The sequence below is a fragment of the Delphinus delphis genome, chromosome 1, assembly GCF_949987515.2.
Source record: "Delphinus delphis chromosome 1, mDelDel1.2, whole genome shotgun sequence".
Taxonomy (NCBI): domain Eukaryota; kingdom Metazoa; phylum Chordata; class Mammalia; order Artiodactyla; family Delphinidae; genus Delphinus; species Delphinus delphis.
Window position 1 is genome coordinate 112,638,731 of NC_082683.1, and position 23,244 is coordinate 112,661,974.

The 23,244-nt window shown below is 55.3% G+C and overlaps 1 protein-coding gene across 2 annotated transcripts in view; it reads right to left on the reverse strand.

The window, feature by feature from the left end:
• Positions 1–978: 978 nt before the first annotated feature.
• Positions 979–23,244, reverse strand: part of MEF2D (myocyte enhancer factor 2D) — a 33,976-nt gene continuing 11,710 nt past the window's right edge. Inside the window, exons 2-12 of one of the 2 annotated variants that reach the window (XM_060031888.1) lie at positions 17,688–17,879; positions 16,871–17,074; positions 15,292–15,429; positions 14,033–14,243; positions 13,811–13,867; positions 11,977–12,167; positions 11,467–11,487; positions 10,103–10,232; positions 5,974–6,187; positions 5,196–5,502; positions 979–4,866 (exon numbers count right to left, since the gene is read on the reverse strand). In XM_060031888.1, the coding sequence (XP_059887871.1) occupies positions 4,855–4,866; positions 5,196–5,502; positions 5,974–6,187; positions 10,103–10,232; positions 11,467–11,487; positions 11,977–12,167; positions 13,811–13,867; positions 14,033–14,243; positions 15,292–15,429; positions 16,871–17,074; positions 17,688–17,741 (1,539 nt within the window). In that variant the 5' untranslated portion in view covers positions 17,742–17,879 and the 3' untranslated portion in view covers positions 979–4,854. The remainder of the gene's footprint in view (positions 4,867–5,195; positions 5,503–5,973; positions 6,188–10,102; positions 10,233–11,466; positions 11,488–11,976; positions 12,168–13,810; positions 13,868–14,032; positions 14,244–15,291; positions 15,430–16,870; positions 17,075–17,687; positions 17,880–23,244) is intronic. The other variant, XM_060031897.1, reaches the window with a different exon arrangement.

Sequence of the window (23,244 nt, forward strand, 5' to 3'; positions counted from 1 at the left end):
CCTTTCCTGCTCAGCATCTTTCACCTCTGCTCCAGCTGAGGGAGAAGTGAAGCAAAATCTGTCACGACCCTGAGAGGGAGGCAGGACTGGTACAGACGACCGCAGTTTTCAGATGAGGAATCCAAGGAATGAAGACATTCTGTGATGTGCCTGCATATGCCGCAACCAAAGCATTAAAACCACAGTTTGTGGATTTTAGGCATTTGCAGGCCTGTCGCCACCATCGTATGTGGGCCCTTCATACTCCATCTTTGCCGCTGCAGCACCTAGCATGGGCCTAGTACAGAAGAGTGGCCAAAGCCTGTTAGTAGTGAGCCAGGCCCTCCCTGTGCACTTCCCTCCAGAGCCCCCGCATCTGCCCTACAGCACAGCTGTGCAGGGCACACGGCTTCGGGCGCAAGAGCCCCCAGCCCCTGCCAGCCTCTGCAGAAAGGCACCAGGTGGGGAAGCCCTTTGGGGTATGTGAGGAGGGCAGGGAGAGGCTCCTGGCACTGTTAAAGGGCGCTTCAAAAGGGAGGGGTAGGGCAGCTGCCCCTTCGGGAGGGAACTCTGTGGGGGCCGTGAAGGTGGAATCCATCTGTGCCTAACAGAGTGCCTGGCCAACTTTCTGCCGTGGAAAAGCTTTCCGTAGCTGAAGGTCCTCTATCACACTCCTCCTCCACGCACATTCCATCTGTTCCTGACCCAGCCTTGAGTGGTATTTGTTTTTCTTGTGTCCCGGGATCCCTCCTCTGGCTTCTAACCAGACAACCCTCCTGAGTCCTGGGGCTGCTTCTGCTTCTGACCAGAGCACCTGGAAGAAATTCTCACCTGAAAACCCCACCTCAGACGTCGTGAGTGTCCGCCCGGCAGGCTAACCGCCCTTCTTCCCTGCTGAGGTGGAGCTCTGGACTCCCACCCTGGCAGGGCCACACGATCCTTCCTTCCCCTACTCAGCCGACCGCACCAAAGAAACCAGAACCCAGGCCAAAGTATCAGAAACGTGTATTCTTTTTCTTTTAATAGTAAACCTCTTTACAACAAATATAGTGAAAGAGTTTTCAAACAAAACTCATAAGAATCTCGAGGACTTTGTCTTTTCTTATTGTGTAGAATACTAAGAAAGCATCACCATACAGCACAAAAAGAAATATTGAAAACAAATCAACAGTCACACACTTGGACTCGCCCTCCCCAGGACCCAGGATGAGCCCTAGGAGTGTGGGTGATTGTCGGGTTTGAGGGTGGGGCACCTCGGGGCCTGTCTCCCCTCCCTCTCCCTCCCCCCTTCCCTCTGGGACTTGAATGGGGAAGACAGAGAATCCAGATTCTCCGTATGACACTCCAAGCCCCCCTCCCCCGCTACAAATCCCATTCCTTCTACCAACTGCTTAGGGGATGGAGAGGTGGCAAGAGGGGAGATGAAGCGTTCCCAGGCTCCATGTCTCCTCCCCTCCGTGAAAGCCTAATTTCACCCCCCATCCCACCCCAGGGGATTCCAAAGAGTCAGTTAAAAATATATAGATATAGATATTTCTAGATACACTTTTACATCATTTCTGTCTCTCCAAACAAATAAATAATCAGCAAGAGAAGGTGCATTACTTCCTTCCTGTCCAAGGTGGGAAGGGCTGGATGAGGGTCAGGGGTCAGTCTCTCTGCATTGAGTGTACTGCTGGGGGGAGGGGAAATGGTGTGTTCCACTGGGGGAGGGGTGTATGTGTGGGAGGTCCTCTTGCCCACTATCCCTGAAAGCTGTGGGAAACCTGGGGAGGGGAGGGGCATTGGATGACTCCAGTGATTACTTTGGCAAATGCCCAGTTCTTCGGAGGAAGGAGTGGGTGGAGGCAAATTTGGCTTGTGAGAGGAAGAAGAAATGAAGTCCCCACTTGAGGTCTGGGTTCCCAGCGACCCATTCATCAGGCCGGCCAGGGGCCCCTAACCCCAAGAGAAACCTCGGGATACTGAATTGCAGAAATGTCACATATTCATTCACAGATCACCCCCTGCCCCCAGGGATAGAGAGAAAAGGACACGCACACATCCACACATGGTAATCAAAAGCCAGGTTTGCCATTACAAGGCAGAGGGCAAAACTGGTGAATATTGCACCGTGAACTGCAGGGGCCCTCACCCCGACCCCATGTTTAATGGTGGCCAAGCCCAGCCTAGAAAGGTGGGCAGACTGATGGCGGGAATAGCCTGAGAAGGGAAGGCCAGTCATTCAACGTTTATTGAGCACCTATCATTCACCTTTCACCCAATCAGCATTTGTTGAGCGCTGGCTATGTGCCAGGCACTGGGCAAGGCTCTGGGAATGCATGCACGCATGCACAAGACTACACCCTGGCTTCTTTCAAGGTCCTGATCAAGTCTCATCTACTGACACTCCCTCTAGGAACGTGCAGGAAGACTGGGCATGCTGTGTGCCCAATCAGCAGTTGGGGGGGTAAGCTGTAAGGAAGGACCACAGCACAGGTGAGCAAAAAGCTGCAGAGAGGAAGAGGAACTTGAGTATCATCCTGAAAGCAGGAGGGGGTGTGGGGGGAAGAGGGTACTCCAAGAAAGGGAGCTGGGTATAAAGGCCTGGGGACTGGGTGAACAATTGTGCGTGGAGCTGCGGGAGAGGTAGGGCTACAGGGAGAAGCAAAGAGGCCAAGTGCCAGATCCCCAAGTGAAGTATAAACATATCAGAGCTGAGGGTGAGAACAGGGGCTGCAGCAGGGAAGAGAGTGGGGCTCAGGAAGGAGGGTCACAGAGCTGGAAGCCAGGGCTGTGTGGCTGCAAGAAGAGCCATCTGTCCCTCTGTAAACACACACTCAGGCACGCACACACACACACACACACACGCACACACCCTCAGAGCTCAGTTCACACACACATGCCCAGACGGGCTCAGAGCCACATAAAGGTACACCCATGCAGCCACACACACACACACACACATAAATACAAGGGTACACTCAGACACATAAATACCAGATGCCCTCATCAACACACTCGGGTACCTGTGCGGTCACACGCACCCCTCTGCTCTGGGTTCCTTCCCTGCATCAAGTATCGGAATACTGCAAGCGGCTGGATCGTAGAGGCAGGCAGTGTCGCCTACCACAAAACCGGGCCTTGTCTAACTCTACTTTCCCACCAGGATGAAACCCCAAGGGAGCACTGCACCCCTTGGGCAGAGGGGCTGGGCTTCTTATGTGAAGGAGTGGGGCAGGCCCCAGTCTGCCTGCCCACGTCACCCCAGGACAGGCCCCTTAGGGCAGGGAGTAGTGGTGGACTGCGGGCCGGGGGCCTGCCCCCTCCAGTTTGATCTGTGATCCAGCCTGGGGTCTCAGGACCCCACGCTTTGGCTGCCCCCACTGGGGAGGCAGTAGAGAGGGCGGACTTGGGGAGGGGAGGGGAGGGGAGCAAGAACAACAGCAGAAGAATCTCGTCTGTACAGTACGGGCCGTTTGAGTCATTATTATTACAATATACTTTGACAAAAATAGAATCTCATTTCATATCAATACAACAACAACAAAAAAAAAAACAGTTTCCTGGACTGTTACACTGCTAACGTTTTCCAAAGGTTGCTATTTACAATTACAGTAGCCAAGACAGAAGGTGGGATGCGGCCTGGGGGTGGTGGGACAGGAGGTAGCGAGACAATGAGGGCGCCAAGAGCAGGGAGGTGGGGTCAGGAGCGGAAGGAGCTGGGAGGAGGGCTGGGGAGAGGGGCCGAGGAGGAAAGAAGGGAGGCAGGCCTTTTGCGGACCTCCTCCACCCCCTCTCCCACCCTCACACACCACCCCAATGTCCACTCCTCTGGGGATGTGTACGTGCAAGGAAGAGCAAGTCCCCTCACTCACGCTAGTCCCTGGATGCAAGGGTTTCCAGTCCTCAGGCACCCCGGGGTGCCTGAGGCCACCTCCTGCTGAGCCACTTCACTCTCCCCAGTTCTCCCTGCGCTTCGCTTCGTGGCCGGCTTTACAGGGCTGGTGTCAACTGAGGGACGGGGAGCTATTGCACTGTGTATCTTAGAGAAAGTGCTGGGGAAGGGAGGGGGCCCCCAATTCACCCCCTGCCCCAGCCCTTCTGCCCCTCCTCAGCCCTCTCCTCATGGCTCTGTCTTTCTCTCCAACTGTGCTTCATAGGGGCCCCACCTCAAGCCCCTTCCCTCCAGCCTCGATTCCCAGGCAGCCTTCCCAGCCCCAAACCTCGGCCAGCACCCGCACACCTTGGAGGTGCAGATCACATGAGAATCAGTTGAGAGTGTGTGGTGTGTGTGCAGGGCCCTCTGGGGCCCAGGCTTGGGTATTCTGCCCCATGTGCCTGTGGCCATAGGAACAGCCGAGAAGCAGAGACCTTCTTCAGAACCTCTGCCTCACTTTCCCCCTGAAACACAAAACCACCCATGAGGCCGACTTTGGGGTTTCAGTCTATTGTAAGGGGTTTTTGTTGTTTGGTAGTTTTTGGTTATTTCCCTCTGTCTGGGGGATGGGGTGGGAGGGCCCCGCATGCAGGGCTCGGCACCTGTCCTTTCCCAAGGCCTATCGGGCCCCCCACCCCCTCCTGCAGCATATGTGTACAACGTGCAAAGTGTCCCCCCCTTCCCGCAAAAAAGAGCCCCCCAGCCAGTGAAACTGGTGGGGGGTGCAGAAAGAGGGGATGGGAGCATCCCCCTCTCCAAAGCGAGAATCCAAATTAAAAAAAATATAATAATAATAATAATAATATAATAATTATACACAAATGTAACCGTCAACAGGACACGGAGCACAAGAAAGGAAGTGGGGGTCGAGCGGGAGGAGCCCAGGACAGGGAGGGGTGGGCGGTGAGATTGTCAACTCTTCATCAGGGAGGCTGAGAGGAAGGGAGTGGGAACCGTCACTTTAATGTCTGTGAAAAGAGGAGATGGAGAAGGGGGTGTGAGGGCGTGGCCCAGGCTACGGGGTATGTGCCCCCCACGTCCCTCTCCCAGTAGGGCCAGGATTCTAGTGGCAGGGCCAGCTCTGAGGGGAGGAAGTCATCGAGCAGAAGGACTGATACTGGAGGGAGGGGAGATGGGCCTTTGGCGGGGGTGAAAGGGTGTCCGTGCTGCCCCATAAGGGCTGATGGAAGGGCTAGCTGGCCACCTCTTAGGTGGGAGATGAGACAGGCTGGGGGCATATGGGCCAGTCCCTGGGTGCAGCAGACAATGGCAGACCGGAGGGGCGATGCTACAGTACCCAAGTATCGAGCCGCATCCTCTTCACAGCTGAGCCCTCAGCCTCAGGCTCTGGGGCTGGGCGCAGCAGGCCCAGTGTGGGCCCGAAGTCTCCCCGTCCATCATCCCGGTCCCCCGTCTCATAGGAGGCCCCAGCCGGGCTGCTGAGACTGTCGCCAGGCTCAGGGCGGGTAGCCGGAAACACAGCTGGAGGGGGAGGCGCAGGGCTGCGCTCACGGCTCGGGGACACTGGTTCCGACTTGATGCTGATGTGGGGGTGGGTGGTGACCGTGAGGGCAGCACCCACGTGGGGCAAGGGGCTGCCGGGGCTGGAGACAGGCAGTGGGCATGGAGTACAGGGGACAGAAATAGAGGAGGTGAGGGACAGAAAAAGTGATGGGAGGTCACACGACGGAGTGAGAGAGGACAGAAAGTGAGAGGATGGGGGTTGGGGGTGGGGTGAGGCAAGTGGATGGAGACAGAGGCAGCAGGAGAGAGAGGGCCAAGTGAAGGGAAAAGAAGGAAAAGAAGTCACGTGAGTTGTCTTTCCATCCCATGTCATCTTCTGCAGAGCCAGGAGGGCCCCGCACCCCACCCCAAGCCCGGGCTGGCTGGGGGAAAGGCTCAGGATGGCTCTCCCAGGCCTTGGCAGGGGACTCCAGGGCTGCCACTTAGTGGCTTACGTGCTGTCCACTGATGACAGACAACCTCAAAGGGATCTCAGCTCTCATGAGGCCCCTCCTCTTCCCACCCCTCAGCTCCCCCTTCCCCAACACTGGTGGGCATCCCCTGGGACTCACATTAGGTTGCTGAGGGACACGGGGACCAGGTGGGGCTGCTGCTGAGGTGGCGGCTGGGGCTGCTGGGGAGGCTGGGGCTGCGGCTGCGGCTGGGGCTGCGGCGGCTGCTGCGGCTGCGGCGGCTGCTGCCAGGCGGTGACACTGCCTAGCGACAGCCCCCCAGGCGAACTGAAGGCCGGTAAGGAGGAGAGCTCTGCACTGGTCAACTGGTAATCTGCATGGGGTGGGGAAGAAAGTGCGGGTGAGCTTCTTGCGGTGGGAGAGAGGACCGAGGCTCCCGTGGGGGAGCCGCCTCCAGGACTATCAGGGTGGGGGGAGTTGTTAATGACAGATGTGAATAATCAACTAAGCCCGTACAAATTCAGTGAAGATGGCACTCAAAGAAACGCAAATCTTGATAACCACGAGGTGCTGTTTTTTAACAGGATGCAAAGAGAGGTGGTTTTTTAAAATAGTGTTTAACTTTTTTTTTTTTTTTTTAACCGTGTGTAGGTATCACTTTTAGAATGTCAATTTTAAAAAAGAAGGCGAGGGACTTCCCTGGTGGCGCAGTGGTTAAGAATCCGCCTGCCAAGGCAGGGGACACAGGTTCCAGCCCTGGTCCGGGAAGATCCCACATGCCGCGGAGCAGCTAAGCCCGTGCGCCACAACTACTGAGCCCACGCGCCACAACTACTGAAGCCCGCGCGCCTAGAGCCCGTGCTCCACAACAAGAGAAGCCACCGCAATGAGAAGCCCGTGCACCGCAACGAAGAGTAGCCCCTGCTCACCACAACTAGAGAAAGCCCGCTCGTGGCAGCGAAGACCCAAAGCAGGCAAAATTAAAAATATAAATAAATAAATTTTAAAAAAATAAAAAAGAAGGGGAAAAAAGGTAGGTAAGAAAGGTCTAATATATGTCTAATTGTCATCTCTTCAAATGCCAAGTCTTCAAGAGCCTTTCTGAGATTAGAGGGGAATGGTGGGAAATGCTAGGTGAATGGCGCATCTGAAGCAAATGACTGTAACTACCATTCCACCTTCCTCAAAGTCCCTTAGTCTCCTGAAGACTGTCAACACATAAAACAGGTAGGAATAGGTAGCAGCAAGCGTTCGGGCTGCTGTGCCCACAAACACAGAGGACGCACATCTGCCGCCCAGAAGGGCCTACAAGAGCAGAGGGGCTGTGAGCGAAACAGGCCTGCGGTGCAACTGGCCAAGGTTCTGGCGGATTTCCCCATGAGGTGGCACTCGTTGTTTTTAAAATTTCTGTCTTAATGAAGAAACTGTGATGTTTGCACTGAACAAACAGAACCATGAAATGTTTCACAATTTACACAGCTCTGTTATGTTTCATGCCGCAGCCTGTTTGGGACACTTTAGAAAATGCCTTCCCTGAGGAACACAGGCTGACTGCACCGTAGCGTGATGAGGAGGGCACACCCGCCAGTCCTCCCAATGCTACACCACGTGCTCCTACTTGAGGGGCCATCTGCTCCAGCCCTCTGTCTTTACGCAGGGAAGACAGGATTATCTGTGCAGCAGAACGGTAAGGTGAAGGGCATGAGCGATGGGGTCAAACTTCCTAGCCACCTCCACTTACAGTCCATGCGACCTTCGGCGAGTTACTTAGTCTGTCCATAAACTGGAGGCAATAATCCTGCCTGCATCACTCAGCTGCTATGAGGACTGAGCGCATTAATACACACGAAGTATGTAGAACAGTGTCTGGCACATGATAAATAATCAAAAGATTTACCTGCTGTTATTATTAATTTACAAAGGAGGTGACTGCAGCCTCAAGTTTGAGGAACTCTCCCCAGGTCACAGAGAAAGCCAATGGCAGAGCTAAGACATGACCCCAGGCTTCTTTTATTACCTTTAAATCTCACTCTACAGATGGTCCACGCTTGCCTCTGGTCTCATAACAATGTTAATTAACCAGGAGTTTTGAGATGCTTACATTTAAAAAGCAGACCAAGGGCAGACAGGGGCCCCTAGGACCAACTATTTACAACATTCATTTTACAAACAAGGAAACCAACCCTGAACAGTGCAGTGTTGCCCAATGTCCCCCCAGCCAGTGAATGGTAGGGACTCAAACCCCAGTCTTGCACTTTCCCACCACACTCCAGCCCTGTCTACCTGGAGATCTGGCTCCCCAGCAGGCCTCTTGGTCTCCTCCTAGAGCGACCAAGCCAGACCTCTGCAGCCAGTGTCAACAAGGGGCCAGGTGCGTCCCTTATCCATGATATTACCACAGGCAGATCACCCCCAGCCGGAACTTGGACTGGGGCCAGGCACTGTAAATAGTGAACAACTAAACAGCAATGTGTTCATTGGGGATTTGTTTATATACGTAGGGTCACCTGAAAACACCTGCTGTTTAAACCGAGGTCTGCTTAACTACTCCTGCAGCAAGAGGAACTGGAGCCCTTGGTTTCTGAGAGGATGTGAGAAAGCCCAAACACTTCCCAGCAGGGCTCCAACGGCAGGCCCAGGGTCAGAATCTGCTTTCACGCCAGACTGACAAATAGAGTCTAAAGTCTGGCCTTGCTGAGCGCCTGTCGCAGGTTCACTGACACCCACTAACCTGCCTCCTGCTTCACAGAGACTGGTGGAGGACCCGAGAAGATGGCAGGAAACCACCACCATGGGATGCCCAAATAAACAGCAGCTCCTGAAAAGTGGCCTGTACTGCCCTCTACCAACCGCCCCCACTGGTAGGGCTAGAAGGGCCTCAGAGACCTCCTGTCCACCCACAACTCACAGATGAGAACTCCTACTGGCCCCCGAAGGTGCGGCCATCTGAAGCAGTCCTCTCTGAAGCTGCCCAAGGACATGATAACTTGGGAGTGGGTACACACATGGGAGCACACACAAGGGACGAGGGACTTCACAAGACACCCAGGTGATAAAATCTGGACACAGACCCACATGCCAGGGTCTGGCCTCTCAACACGAGGCAGTCCCTCCAGCTCTCTTACCTGCCCCGAAGGGCTTTCCCACACACAGGGTTGGGTTCTGGATTTTTACACACAGGGAAGAGGTGGGATTTTGTGGTTATTTGTACTGGTGTCTGGGACCCTACCTAGCATGGTTCAACTCTGGAATGTAGGCTTGGGGAGTGGCTAGAAGTTTAGGGGTCTTTTGGTCTAGTCTGATCTCACCACAGAACAGCCCTGATGCAAGCCATTCACAGGTGAGAAAAGCTGGGGAACATCAGAAGCCTCTTCAGTGGGAGAAACAGACCAGGTTCCCAGCCACACTGATACTTTGAAACAAGGTGACAAGGCATTTCCGCACTGGGAAGTCCTTCCTGACACAGCAGCTTGGAATGCAGGCAAGGATGGCTGAAAATGTCACAGACTGTTCCTGGGAGGGTGTGAGTGGGTGACAGAGGCCAGGACAGCCCTGGGGACCCAGGACGGCCCAAGCACTGGGTGTCCTTTCTGAATTTTTCTACGCAGAGGTCTCTCCCATGTCTCCAAGTGACTCTTCAACCTTCAGATCCCCTCCCCCACTTTCATCAGACCTCCTCCTCCCTTTCCCCCTCATCATTCCACCAAGCCGACATCAGGGTGAGAGACCCCCTTCTTCCTCCTCCACCCCGCCCTGGAGTCCCTACTTGGCTTTCCCAGGAAGCTGGATAAATCTTCCTGACCATGCTTCCTCTCGGGTCTCCTCAGCCTCCCTGTCTCTCTCATTCCTTCATTCTTCTCCTCCAGGAAGCCTTGCTGAACTCGGCATGCTCCCCTCCCCACTCCCCGACCCTGGTCAGCCCGAGTCACCCAGCTGCTCAACCCACCTCAGATGAGAGCTCCCCAAGGACAGGGCTTTCCCTCTCCATTAGGTCCTATTTAAAAATAAGGGATACTCATACCCACTTAAATTTGATTTGCAGACAAAACAATGAATAATTTTTGCACAAGTATGTCTTTGAGACAGTTCCAATAACACCATCACCATGTGAATGGCATCCGATGTTACTATTTGCTAAATCTGGCAACCTTAATTAGGTAGGGGCTACCCAAATCAATGGCCCTCCTCAGATGGGGGCATCCCCCAGAGAATACCTCGTGTTCCTTCTCTGGTCCCTCCTGTGCCCCAAGGCCAAGTGCACACAGCTACATGTCACATGAACACTCACCTGTGTTGTAGGCGGTGGGCATGGAAGAGAAGGGGAGGCCCTGGCTGAGTAAACTCGGTGTTGCCACGGAAACCACTGGGGTGGTGAGCGAGTGGGTAGACTGGGAGACCCCAAGGCGCTGGGCATTGTTCTGCAGGAGAAAAGAGTCTGTCAAGAGGTGGCAAATGGGAGGGCTGCTTTATCCAGGCCCCCCATTCCAAGGACAAGCTGGGGTCCCTGAATCTCAAGGCCCAGGAGGAATGCCTCAGCATGAAGACACCGCAGACACACAAACACTGGTGCATTCACAGAGACACTGAGATCCATGGAGAGAGACATGCACACACAGATTCACTGACGCCTACACACATGTGAAAAGGAAAGTACATATGCTGGCCCTGGGGCCCCAACACCAGCCATGGGCCCTGTCTCCATTCTTCTCCTGGTTAGTCCCCCTAGAGTCTACCCTCCATCTGTCACACTGCAGCACACGCCCTGCTAGAAGTGTGCTGGCATCTGTGAGAGGAATGCAGGGCCTGGCGTGGCGTGTGCCTGCGTGTACGCACACACGTGTGTGGGGCTGTCAGCTCCATCTGCCGCTGACTCACTTGTTTATTCCAACTCCACGCTGGGGCCGTAACTGCCGCCGTGTTGGCCGCCAAAGCCTGCCTGCCTTTTCCAGCCTCTCTGGCCTCCCGTCAGGGAGTTCGGGAGGGAGGAGCCCCCGCCCCACTCCTGGCTGAGGGTGAGGATGTAAGCGTGTATATGTGTGACAGAGGAAGAGTGCTGCGTATGCCTCTGAGTGTCTGTAAGACAGGCTGCGTGCAGGAGGGAGCACCAGGAGAGAGGGAAGCAGGGAAGCCCCTGACCAAGGACAACTCTGGCCTTGCCTTGGGCCTCAGCTTTCCCTAGAAAACCGATTTTCCTGTCCAGCTGGCATCCCTCCTAAGGAGGTCCCTGTCCTGGGTGGGCATGAATAGAGTCAGAGGGCAAGCGCAAGGGCCTAATCCAGGCACCCAGGGATACACTGAGATGGGACCTCTGAGGCCTGAGGCAGGCCCACTCCACTGGTGCACGTGCATGCGTGCACACACACACACACACACACACAGCTGTGTCTGCATGAATGCAACATCCCATGAAAACATCCACGGACACTCAGGTACACACACATGCGTTGAACTCCTCGCCCCCACCCCGTTCATCTCTGCATCCCACTTGGCACTAAGCATAGCTCTTGGCAAATAACCAGATAAACAAACACCACACACTACACACACAGGCGAAAGGACAAAGGCACACACATACTCCATGCTGGGGGACCGCAGAGCAATGGGCTAACCCAGAATTTAAAGCCACAGCAAACATCTCATAGCCTCACTTACCAGATCTAAATGGTCCTCAGTCTGGGAGCAGAAATAAAACCAAGGGGATGGTTCAGTCTCTGACCCCTGCCCCCCCCTCACGCCCCTGCCCCCACAGCCATGCCGTCTACCTCTTTGCATCGGAGCAGGATGGCTCTCCAGCCTAGGAGGGCAGAGCTCGTCACTGTCCTGATTTCCAGAAGATGCTATATCCCAATGCCCACCAGTTAGGAATCCCTCACAGCCTAATCCTCATCCCTCTGATCACCCTCCTATTACCATCAGGGAACCTTCTCTCCCACCTCCTGTCCCTTTTTACTGCCCTTGAGACTGGTACTTCTGTGCTCCAACCTCTTGGAAGGCCCTTCGGGAAGGAAGAGGTCATAAAAAGCCACGATTCCACGATCTCTCTAGGGAAGTCCTAACTGCTGGTTCTCTCTCCTGCTAGAGGTCGGCTCTGTCCTCCCACCCTACTGCTCCCCACTCTCCCATTCCCCAGTCCCTGGCCCTCGGTCCAGACACCCCACTCACCAAATGATGCATTAACCCCTTTCCTCCCTGGGAAGTGATGACCCTCAGGTCAGGCTTGCGGCTGGGGGCTCCAAGCTGGGCGCTGTGGGTGGGTGGGGGCGGAGACTTGGCAGGGATGACCTTGTTTAGGCTGTTGCCGTTGGCCATGGGGAGGAGGCCAGGGGAAGCCCGGGCACTGACGTAGCCATTCCCTGGAAAGGTGAAGAGATGAGGGTAAAAGGAAAAATGTGGACCCACCACTTAGCCCTGTTAACTGCTCCCAAACCAATACTCCTGTCACCCAGAACTTCTCAAAGCCATGTTCAAACTTTGAGTGGCTACTAAGTTCTCTCATTTTCCCCTAAAACCACCCTGGTCTTGGGAGTAAGGGGAGAACACTCCTTACTCCTCAATCGTCGGGTTCATCCCCCTGCCTCTAAGCTACATGTGATGGGACTGGGTAGTAGGAGCTGGTCTCCAACGACAGGACGTCCAGTACCTGCCCCCAACTGGGCCCATAATGACGCAGGTTGGAGAAGGGGGGCAGCCTGGAAGTTGAGACTCAGTGTGGATCCCGGTCACAAGGGCAAGTCAACCACTCAGACTGCTCCCCTTGCCTTGAGCTCGGGATGCTGTGATGTGGATAAGCACGTGACAAAATGCCTGTAGCTCTGGGAAAAAGACGAGCCATTCACTTGCAGTGCTGGTGTTACTGGAACTGGGGGACTGATGACATAGCTGCCACCAAAATTAGACTGGTAATAACAAGCAGAATAACCATCTTTTACATTTGTTCCACACTCCATAACCAACACAGGGCCTTCACACACGTATCAGCGTATTTAATCCTCACACTAACCCTGCAAGATGGACAGGACATGTATCGTTAGCCCTATTTACAGACGAGGAAACACCTGCCAACCGCTGGTTGGGAGAGGTGCGATGACTTCTCCAGGGCCACACAACCACTTTGTACGTGTTGCGCTCGAGGGCCTAGAAGTATCACCGTTCCCTTAAGGTCTGCAGGCACCTCACGGGACATTTCCTTGGAGAGGGAGGGGTATTCAGCCATTCCCCCCATTTCCTGCCCCCGTACACAACTGCTGCTAAGGAGGTAGTACGTGGTTCCTGGGGCCAAGCTGGGGAACTCTATAACCCAGAGATGTGGGGGTGACCAACGCCAGAAGTATCACCTTGCCCTCTGCTCTGAGAGCACACTGCTTCCCTGGAAGTGTGTGGCTGCCTCCATCCCAATTCCCGGATCACTCCGGGAATGGCAGGAATGTTGGGGTGACGTCAATGGTGACATTCGAAGTCACAGTCACCAGCCGGACAACGGCACAGGGCAGGAGGGGCTGTCAGCTGCTGGGGGGGCGGGGTGGCATGGGGCGAGCAGCCTTTCTTCTGTGGTTCATAGACGTGTGCTTACAAGTGCACATCTAATGTCTGGATATTTCCATAAGGGTGAGAAAGTGTCCGTACGTGTGTAAGTGCGTGTGAGTCTGTGCCTCTTTATCTGTTGCCAATGTCAGATATTCGTATCTTCCAGATCCCAACCAGACGCACCCCCCTACTGAACTGGAAAAATCTGGAATCTCTCTTCCAACTAGAAATGTTGGTCAGTTCTCAGAGTTTTCCCAGAATTCCGAGCCTACATCTCTGCCAATCATCCACACCAATCACTGCTACAGACAAAAAAATCCAGGGGCTTAGAAATCCTCAGATACTACAACCAGCTCAGGCCCTGGGATCTTCCTCTCCCCTAATCTAGGCCACTCTCGGTCCCTGGAACACCTGAGGCCACCGAGCAGGCAGACCCTGGCCCTCCCCCAGGCAGAAGGGCAGCTTTACTCACCGACAGGGCTGGGGCAGGCTCCGTTAGCACTGTTGAGGTCTCCCCCCAGCATGGCCCCTGGAGGAAAAAGAGAACCATAAGCCGACAGGACAGCCTCTTCCAGAGTGAGTCCTGGGAGAGTGCTGTGGTGGGTGAAGGGAAATAGTCACCGTGGAAAATGGAATCCCGAAGTCTCACCACACCTCACTGCCACGTCACCTACCCACCTGTCAGATCACTTACCTGCGCTGGCTGGCCGCTGGGGCAGGCCGGGAGACACACTGTTCCTCTGTAGTGCTGGCTGCTGGGGGGACAGGAGCCGTGGGTCCGTGAGGGATGACGTCACCAGGGAAGGGGTGACCAGGGAGCCGCTGGGATTGCTGAACTGCAGTGAGCTCTGATTGGACACGGGCACCGTGACGGGCATGGCAAAGTTGGGGGCCGGGACAGCTGACTAGACAGAAGATGGAGAGGCAGGGTCAGGCCGGGGTGATCCCTTACCCTGGACTCACTTTGCCTGGGAGGGCAGGCCAGGGTTCCTCTAGCCTCTGGGCTGTGGGTCCTTGGGCCAGTAGCTCCAGCTCTCTGCTCTGGAACCCCCTGGAGTCATGCCTGCCACTCCCACCAAGGAAGTATGCTGGTTGGAGTGCTTTGGGATCCAGCTCTGGCCCAGAGGATGAGAAGAAGGCTCTGCGCACTGCAGAGAGACCCGGGGACACCTGGAACCCCCCTAGCGGAGGTGGGTTAGTCCTCAGCCAGGCAGGACACACAGAGAGCAGGTTAGAGGCCCTGAGTACAGACCCAAACTCACACACACAGCTGTTAAGGATGAGCGCGTGGGTCGGGGCGTCACCTCACTTTGTCGCCTCTCATCTGTCTGCCTGCTGCAGAGGGCGTTCACCCACCTCACTGCCTTCCCCTTCAGCAGGAGTCTCTGCCTCCCCTTGACAGTGCTATTGAGTATCTTGGGCTGGGGGTGTCAGAGCAGGCCCAAAGGGGCCTCTCCCCAGAACAAATCTGGGCAAAGAGCACATTCTCTACTTTCCTGTCATCTAAGGATCTCAGGTCATCTACACACTTCTTGCTGGTGAGGGGGACACTCCAGGCCTCTCCCGGCTTATGCTCCATCCAAGATGAGTCTCAGCAAGGGTCACGGGTTTATCACGACCAACGCCAGAGGTTCCTCAGTGGTCACCAATAGCCCCAGCATGGCTCAGAGCAGAACATCCATCAGAGGCAGCCGAGGGCCGGGGCGGGGCGCGAAGCCACACCATGCACCACAGGGAGGCTCTCCTCCATGCGACTACTCACGGCCAGTCTATAACTCTGCATCATTTTATCAAACTCCTCGTCTATCTTTTTATATTTCTCCTCCGTCTGGGGGGTCAGGGCAAACACCTCGTCCACCTCAGGGCTCTCACATTCCCTGTGCTTCTTGTGCAGCGCCTGGGGGGGAAGGGGCCGGAAGGGGGGCCAACAGAGAGAGAGTGAGTGGGGCTCACCCCATAGCGCCGGAAGAGCCCGTCGAGCTCCTCGCTGGCGCGCCGGTACTTGTCCTCCAGCAGGGGGCTCTGTTCCAGCGAGTCCTCCCCGTCGGGCTCCGGGCTGTCGCAGCCGTTGAAGCCCTTCTTCCTCAGGGTCTGTAACCGCACCACTACCGTCAGCAGGGGTGAGGGTCCTCCCAGCTCCGACCACCCCCCCGCCTCCCTGGCGTTCCTTCCAGCCCTTCCCTAAGACTCTCCTACTAGGGCACTGTGTGACTGTGTGGTTGGTGGGGGAGGCGTCAGAACACAGGGTCACGTGAAAGGTGGGCCTAACCCAGGGACTGCAGCCGGCACAGGGACATGTGCTTCCAAGGTGACAGGTGGGGTGGGGGGTTTCTGGGGGATGAGCTGAGGGGCTGGTACCCTGTCTACCCTTAGGTGAGCCCCAGCCAGAAGGCAGAGAGCGCTCTCCAGCGCAAGGCAGTCAGGGCTGTCTTTGCCCGGCTCAATTCCTGGGCTCTGCTTAAAAGAAGAAGGGGAAAGAGAAATCGAAATGGAGACAGAGAGGTAGAAGAATAAGAGAGAGAAAGACAAACCATTTCTTTGCATTTACTGAGTTCCTACCATGTACCACCTTGTACGCTGTCCTCGAGCAAAGGCCACAGCTTCTCCCATGCACCCACACAAAGTAGGGGATGCACACCTGGTGGTGTGGAGGAGACCCCAAAGCTGACCTCTCCACGCTCAAAACATCTTCACAGATGCTTGTTTTGTCTTGAAAATGAATGTGAATTTCACATTCTAGTCTAGAGTAAATCTGTTTTCTCTAATATAAAAATAAAAGAATTTCTTCCACATCTGTGGAGTGGAAGTCTCGCTCCAGGAAGGCAGGCCTGTGGCTCCCCAGGCACCCTTCTTCATCGGCACAGGTCCCGTACCCCCAGTGTGAGAAGCAGGAACTGGGCTGTCTCATTCAATTCACACAACACCCTTCAAAGCAGGCACTGGCCCCATTTCGTGGAGGTGGGCACCAAGGCTCTGGGAAGCGAAACCACCTGCCCAAGGCCACACAGCCAGTAAAGGCCAGAGCTGGATTCCAAAGCCCACGTCCTTTAATGGTTTACAATGTCAGCTCTCTTTGAAACAGAAAATAGAGCCACAGGGACCCACAAAGGGACAGAGACAGAGCATCAGAGATGGAAACAAAGAGGGAGACAGAGAAAGGAAGAGTCAGATGCAGGAGCATATCAAAAGATGGAGAAGGAAGGAAAGAGAGAGAGAGAGAGAATTTGAGAGCAGACAGAGCAGAGATGTCATGTTGTGCCTGACAGACATGAAGAAAGCAGCTCAGAGAGGGCTGGGGTGGGACCGGGCTGGGTGGGCAGCCCCATCTGACATCTACCTCACTGCCCTCCCTCCTTCTCGGGCCCGGGGTTTGTAGAAGAGGATGTGGGTTTGTATGTGTCTGCGCACAGGTGAGGGGGCTTCAAGGGGCAGGTGTGCACGTGTGCGTGCACGGGGAGGTCCAAGTGTGCATGCTGCATGGCACGTGGCGTGCAGTTGCAGGCGGGGGTGGGGTCCGCGTGCGTGGGCCTACCTCGATGATGTCGGCGTTGGTGCGGCTCTCGTGCGGCTCGTTGTACTCCGTGTACTTGAGCAGCACCTTGTCCATGTCCGTGCTGGCGTACTGGAACAGCTTGTTGGAGTGGTTGAAGATGATGAGCGCGATCTCGCAGTCACAGAGCACGCTCAGCTCGTACGCCTTCTTCATCAGCCCGAACTTCCTCTTGGTGAATGTCACCTGTAGGTGGGCGTGTGGGCGGCCAGGCCTGGCTCAGTCAAGGTCTGCCCAGGAGTCCCACCTACAGGAAGCTGGACATAGCCAGCCCCTGCCTCAGGGTGACCCTGTTCTCAGGAGCCCCTGGTCTGGGCAAGGAACAGGCCAGCACCCCTCTGCCAACACATGGCCAAGGCACAGCCCAGGGCCAATTCACTGAAGGCAGACATTCAGATGGACAGAACTCCACACCTCTGTGCTGGGGGCTATAAAGAGGTTGGGGAGGGAGAACAGAAGAGCTTCCAGGCTCTTCCCTTGGGGTAGGAGGAGGGGAAGGATTCATCTCAGGAAAGGGGAAGTGCCTGGGTGCGGCCTGAGGTTTGCATATTGCATATTGTAGGGGCTCAGGTCTGCCTGGTTGCAGCAGCAGATAAGTCTTGGGGTTCTAGGACACAGGGTCCTAAGAGCTGCAGGGAGGTGGGGATTCCTCTTCTCCCAACTCAGCCCTTGCCCTTCCATAACAGACTCCAGAGCCCCCTTCTTCCAGGAAGCCTTCTTGGAGTGGCTGGAAGTGGAGTGGAGGCAGAGGCCAGCTCCCTGCCCTCATCCACTCCGTGAAGCTCCCGGATCCCCTCACCTGTCGGTTCCGCTCATCGGTGATTCGCTGGATCTGAATCTTTTTCCTCCCCATCTTTTCCGGGGATCTTCACTGCCGGGGAGGGGAGGGGATAGCTGGGTGGTGGGTCTCGGCACACCTTACACTGTGCTCATGAACAGTCTCGGACCAGCACTCAGTTCATGGTCTGCGGGACACCTTCTGCACAGCCTCCTGGGTGGGGAGGGTCACAAGAGGACTGTCAGCCCTGGCAACCCTCAGGCCTGCTCCTTTGGCACACGGGCCAGCCTCACAGCACCCCTGTGAGAGGCTGGCAGCATCTGAGCCCCATCCACAAACTAAGGAAATGTTGGCGACCTGAGGTGATGGCATGCCACAGCCAGGCACAAGCCGGAATTCACTCAGGGCCCAGGACTCTGCTCCAGGCTCCTTCCACACCATCACTGCTGCCCTCAGGTTCTAGGTCAGACAGCACACAATCAGGGAGCTCCCTGGCTCCTAAGGGTCTGAGTCTTAGAGAATGTCCGACCCCCTCACTTCTCCCCAGAGCCCACCAGGAGCAGAGACACCTGGGCTTGCCAGCTGCCCCACTGGCCTAGGATGGTGGTTCCCATACGGAGCCCGGTGCAGAGAACGTGCCGAGTGAACACCCGCCGAGGCTGTGAACAGCTAGCCCGGTGTACCCGCTGCCAGAATGGGAGTGTGTTTGCACCCCTGGCTCAAGAATATACCAGAGCAGGTCTAGAGCAGTGGTCCTCATACCAGACTCATGGAACCCTGGAGCCTGGAGTCCCAAAGTAGGGCTTGGGCTGCAGAACCCCTATCTCCTTTTAACCAGGGCTCCTCTACACCAATCTGTTTTACTCAGTGGGCCTTGGCCTAAATTTCTGCTTTGAAGAATGGATTCTGCTGCTTTAAACAAACAAACAAACCAACCAACCACCCCTCTACACCAGAGGTCAGTAAATTTTTTCTTTAAAAAGCCAAATAGGGGGCTTCCCTGGTGGCGCAGTGGTTGGGAGGCCGCCTGCCGATGCAGGGGACGCGGGTTTGTGCCCCGGTCCGGGAAGATCCCACATGCCGCGGAGCGGCTGGGCCCCATGAGCCATGGCCGCTGAGCCTGCACGTCCGGAGCCTGTGCTCCGCAACGGGAGAGGCCACGACAGTGAGAGAACCGTGTACCACAAAAAAAAAAAAGAAAAAGAAAAGCCAAATAGGGACCTCCCTGGCGGTCCAGTGGTAAAGAATCTGCCTTCCAATTCAGGGGACGTGGGTTTGATCCCTGGTTGGGGAACTAAGATCCCACATGCTGCAGGGCAACTAAGCCCTCGCGCCACAACTACTGAGCTCGCGCACCTCAACTAGAGAGCCCGTGTGCCGCAACGAAGGGCCCACGTGCTCTGGAGCCCACGCGCCACAACGAAAGATCCCACGTGCCGCAACTAAGACCCATTGCAGCAAAAAAAAAAAAAAAAAAAAAATAGGTAAATAAATATTTTAAAAAAAAGAAGCCAAATAGTAAGTAGTTCAGGTTTTGCAGGCCATACCGTCTCTGTTGTAACTACTCAACTCTGCCATTGCAGCATGAAAGCAGCTGTAGACAACACATTTAAAAGAACGAGTGTGGCTGTGCCCCCAATAACACTAGATTTATAAGGACAGGCATGGCCAGATTTGGCCCATGGGTCACAGTTTGCCAACTCCTGCTCTAGAGGAGTGGGGCATGCCTAGAACCCAAGCTCAGTCTAAGAGCACTGCCTCCCAACCTTGCTCAACTCAAAGCATGTAGAGAAAATATAGAACCAGTGCCAGACAGGAAAGAGGCTGCTGGCAGCCAGGGGGACACAGGCACCAGGTGGAAGGATCCTTGTTTCAGTACACCTATAAACCCATCACGGCCCACTGGTCGAAGAGCTCCAATTAAAGGGCCAGGAGGGAAAACGGAGGCCCTGCACTGTACAGCGTGAGGTACCACAGGATGGAAGGAGGCACAGGGATGGCAGCCCAGCCTGAGCCAGACAAGGTGCATGCTCTCAGGTGTGGGTAGCACCTAGACAGGCTGGGTGAGCCCCCGGGGACTGGAAGGGCCCAGGATGGAGGCACAAGATGACCCCAGGGCCCTTCTGGCTCTGTGATTCCAGAGATGGAATAGTGGGAGATGGTGGAAAGGGGCAGTAGGCATGGGACCCATGCTTTCTAAAGCCACTCTGATAGGGTCCTGGAAGGAGCCCAGACCACAGAAGCCCAGTCCTCCTTTCCAGAGTTCCCCTTCCACAGAGTCCCTGCCAGAGGGCCCACTACAGAGTCCAGGAAGGTGGGCTCTCACCTCCCCACAACCAACCTGGGCAGAGGGTGGGTGTTTGACGACAGAGACACCTGTAATTAGGAACCCTCTCCCCAGCCCCCATTTCCAGTGGCTGCTGAGGTCCTCTAGCCTTTACGTATCCACTCAACCGTGGGTCCCAAGGTTCCACAGTAGATGCCAAAGTTCAGCCTTGGCATCTTGGCCACAGAGGGAAGGAGAGAGGGAAGGCAGGGAATCTATGGCCTTGGGAGGAGCCAGGAATATCCCTCCCCACCCTTTCCCATGACCAGGACTTTCCCTCAGGCGTTCCCTAGCCCAGCTGGAAAGAGAGCTTCTGCTCTGTCCAGGTAGCTTCAGAAAACAATGCAGCCCCCTCCCCACTCCTAGAAGGCCCCTCCACACCTCCCTCTCTCTCCCCAGGGAGAAATCTTCAAACCCTCTTCCCTTTTTCCTTATCCTCAAGGTGCTCCATGGGCCTTGGGCCTCCTACTGTCCACCCTCACACATGCCCTAGGACATCACCATCACCAGCCCAGCCAACCCTGAGTCGGCTGAACAGATATCTGGACCCAGAACTAGCTCCAGCCACCCCATCCGTCGCCTGTGACCCCGATCTCTGCCAAACACGCCACTGCAAAGGCTCCAGCCCGAGGAGTTCGGCTGCCCCGCCTCCCAGTGCAATCCAAAGGCTGTATTTTCCAGAGTTGCAGTGGTACGGGTTTGGCAGAGAACGGGGCGGGGAGGGCACACTGAGGGCAAGGGAGGGCTAAGAAGAGGGCTTTTTAAAATTTTTCAAGAAGGCGGCTTTTTAAAGGGGATTCTCTGGCCTGGCCTTGAAAACCCCGATCTAGACTGGTAAATGCAGTCACCATCACCCTCCTCTGGCTCACAGTATCCACCTTTCATCCCTCTCCCATTTTACTATCTCCTTCTCGCCACCTTTTGCTCATCAGCAAATTTTTGCTGAGAGGTAACCTCTACCAGTTTCTGGCCAATGCTGTCTCTTCCCTGAAGTTGGGAGAGATCCCTCTCTTTGCTCTCACGATCCTCAGAAAAGTCATTCCTACAATCTAACTTCATTCCTTTGGTTCTCCCCAAGATTATTGACTCTCAGGGTATTTTGTTCTTTTCTTTCTAGCACTTATCATGATTGTAAATAATTACAATTCTGTGCTTCTATTTAATGCCTGGCTCCCCTATGAGACTGAAGCTTCATGAGGGCAGGAACCACATCTGTATCCTTCACCACTCTATCCCGTGTAAGGAGGAGTTTGGGAAATGTCTGTTGACAGGAAGAAAGGATTGTTTCATCGCTGTGACCCTGTGAGAAGTCCTTCTTCTGGTCTAACTTCTGTTGCAGGACCAGCTCCTCCCACTCTATCCTCTGAGGAGACAGAACTCTTCCTCTCCCAGCTGCGCCGGCAGCTTGTCTGTTTGGACGCCCCCTACCCTCCAACTACCCCTGCTACTCCAGTCCTCAACCCTCCCTACCCTCAGGTTGGTTGGTACAGACGGTGAGACTCTAAAGTCTTCTAAGGAGCAGCCCTGAGTACATGGAGATGGAGAGGACTGGGTTGCTTAGGCAACTGTCACCTGGCAACCAGCTCCCTGGCTGATCTCCTACACCACCACCCCCACCCCCGCCTCATGCTGGGGGAGCTGGGATGCTAGAGGGATCAGGGCTGAGAAGACAGGGAAGCCACAGAGACCCACTGAGCATCCTCTGATAGAGCAAAGTCAGGGTTAAAAAGACCAGGCCTCATCTATACCCAGTAGCCCAAAGCACTTTTTATGATTCCATGTTCCCATGGCGCCCTCCCCATTGCCACTCCTACCTCTGTGCCAACACTGCCAGAGGAGGAGATGCCCCTACCTTGGGCAGTCCTTCCTCCTACCTAACCAGGAACCTTCCTACAAGGCAGGGTCAGTCTGTACTCATCTCTTTCCCCTTCTGCTATCCATTCTACACTGTTGCAGTCTTGGAAAGCTTGGGGGCAAGAACAGTAAGGGCAAGAACTCAGCCCTTACTTTGGAAAAAGGGGTGGCTGGGGCCTGGGTGGGCACAATGAACCCTAAACTGACCCTATCCAAGGTATGGAGGCCTATCTTGACCAAGCTTCCCTCCTATCCAATTAGGGAGATTTTAATGAACGCCTGGACCTCCTTAATTAGCTCTCTTCCTAATTACCTAACCAACTGCCAGGAGCCAGAGGCCTGGGCATGTTATCCAGATGTGAGCCTTTTCTTCTTTGCCTGGGCCGGCCCCATTCCTCTTCCCCTTTCCAGCCCGCTCCTCCTCTAGGAGGCCCTCCCAGATGACCTGGCTTTTGGCTGCTTCTCCTGGAGGCCAAAGGCTTGGGAGGGCTTAGGGCTGCCACAGAGACGGGGTTATCCAGGATGGCCTTCCCGCTCTGATGGCCCCAGGGCCCACCCAATCCTGACCTCAGGCCACAGCTGTGACTCCTTGGGCTGGCAGCATCTCTGTCACCAAAGTACCCCCTCGAAGACTCCAGCTGCTTCTGATTCTGATTCACCTACTCGGAGTAGTGCTGGCAGGACAGGATTGGGCAGGGTGGACCTCCTGGGGAGTAAGTGGGAGCAGACAGAGATAGGGCCTCCCCCAACAGAGACAGAAGGAGCAAAGAGGGAGGAGGATGGCAGCTGGGCTGAGTCCCAGGGAGGCAGGCGCAGACCCACCGTCTGTGGAGAAGGGTGGCTGCAGAGAAGCCTTTGCAAATGAGACAGGACACAGGGCAGGAGGCTCATCTGACAACACGCTTGACAAGGAGTAGAGGCTGAGCGAGGGGACCAGAAACGGTGGGGGTCCCAGAAGGACCCCATGGACAAACGGTTTCCTCAGCTGGGCTACAGACCCAATAGGAACATGTGGGTTGTACTGACATGCAAATAAGATGCAAATAACATATAAAATGTACCCTAAAGGGGATCTTGGTTTGGAGGGGTCATGGGAGAAGTAACAGGCTCCTGCCTCCCCCAGTGTAACACCACTTGGTACCTGAGCAATATTCAAACCATTCTCGGGTTTCAGAATGATGCTATCTCAGTTCCTGTGTGAGGGTGGCCTGGGGCCAGCGGGAGGAGTTGGGGCAAGCGGTCAGGGCAGCCTCCTGAAGCTGCAGTTGCAGCAGGGCTGCCCTTCCTGGGGGAGCTGCAGAAGTGCCTTCCAGGGGCTAGCCTCCACCTCCCCTCTCCTGCTGTCGTCAGGGGACTACCTAGCTCCCCTTCTCCCCTGCACCCTTCCACCCATATCCA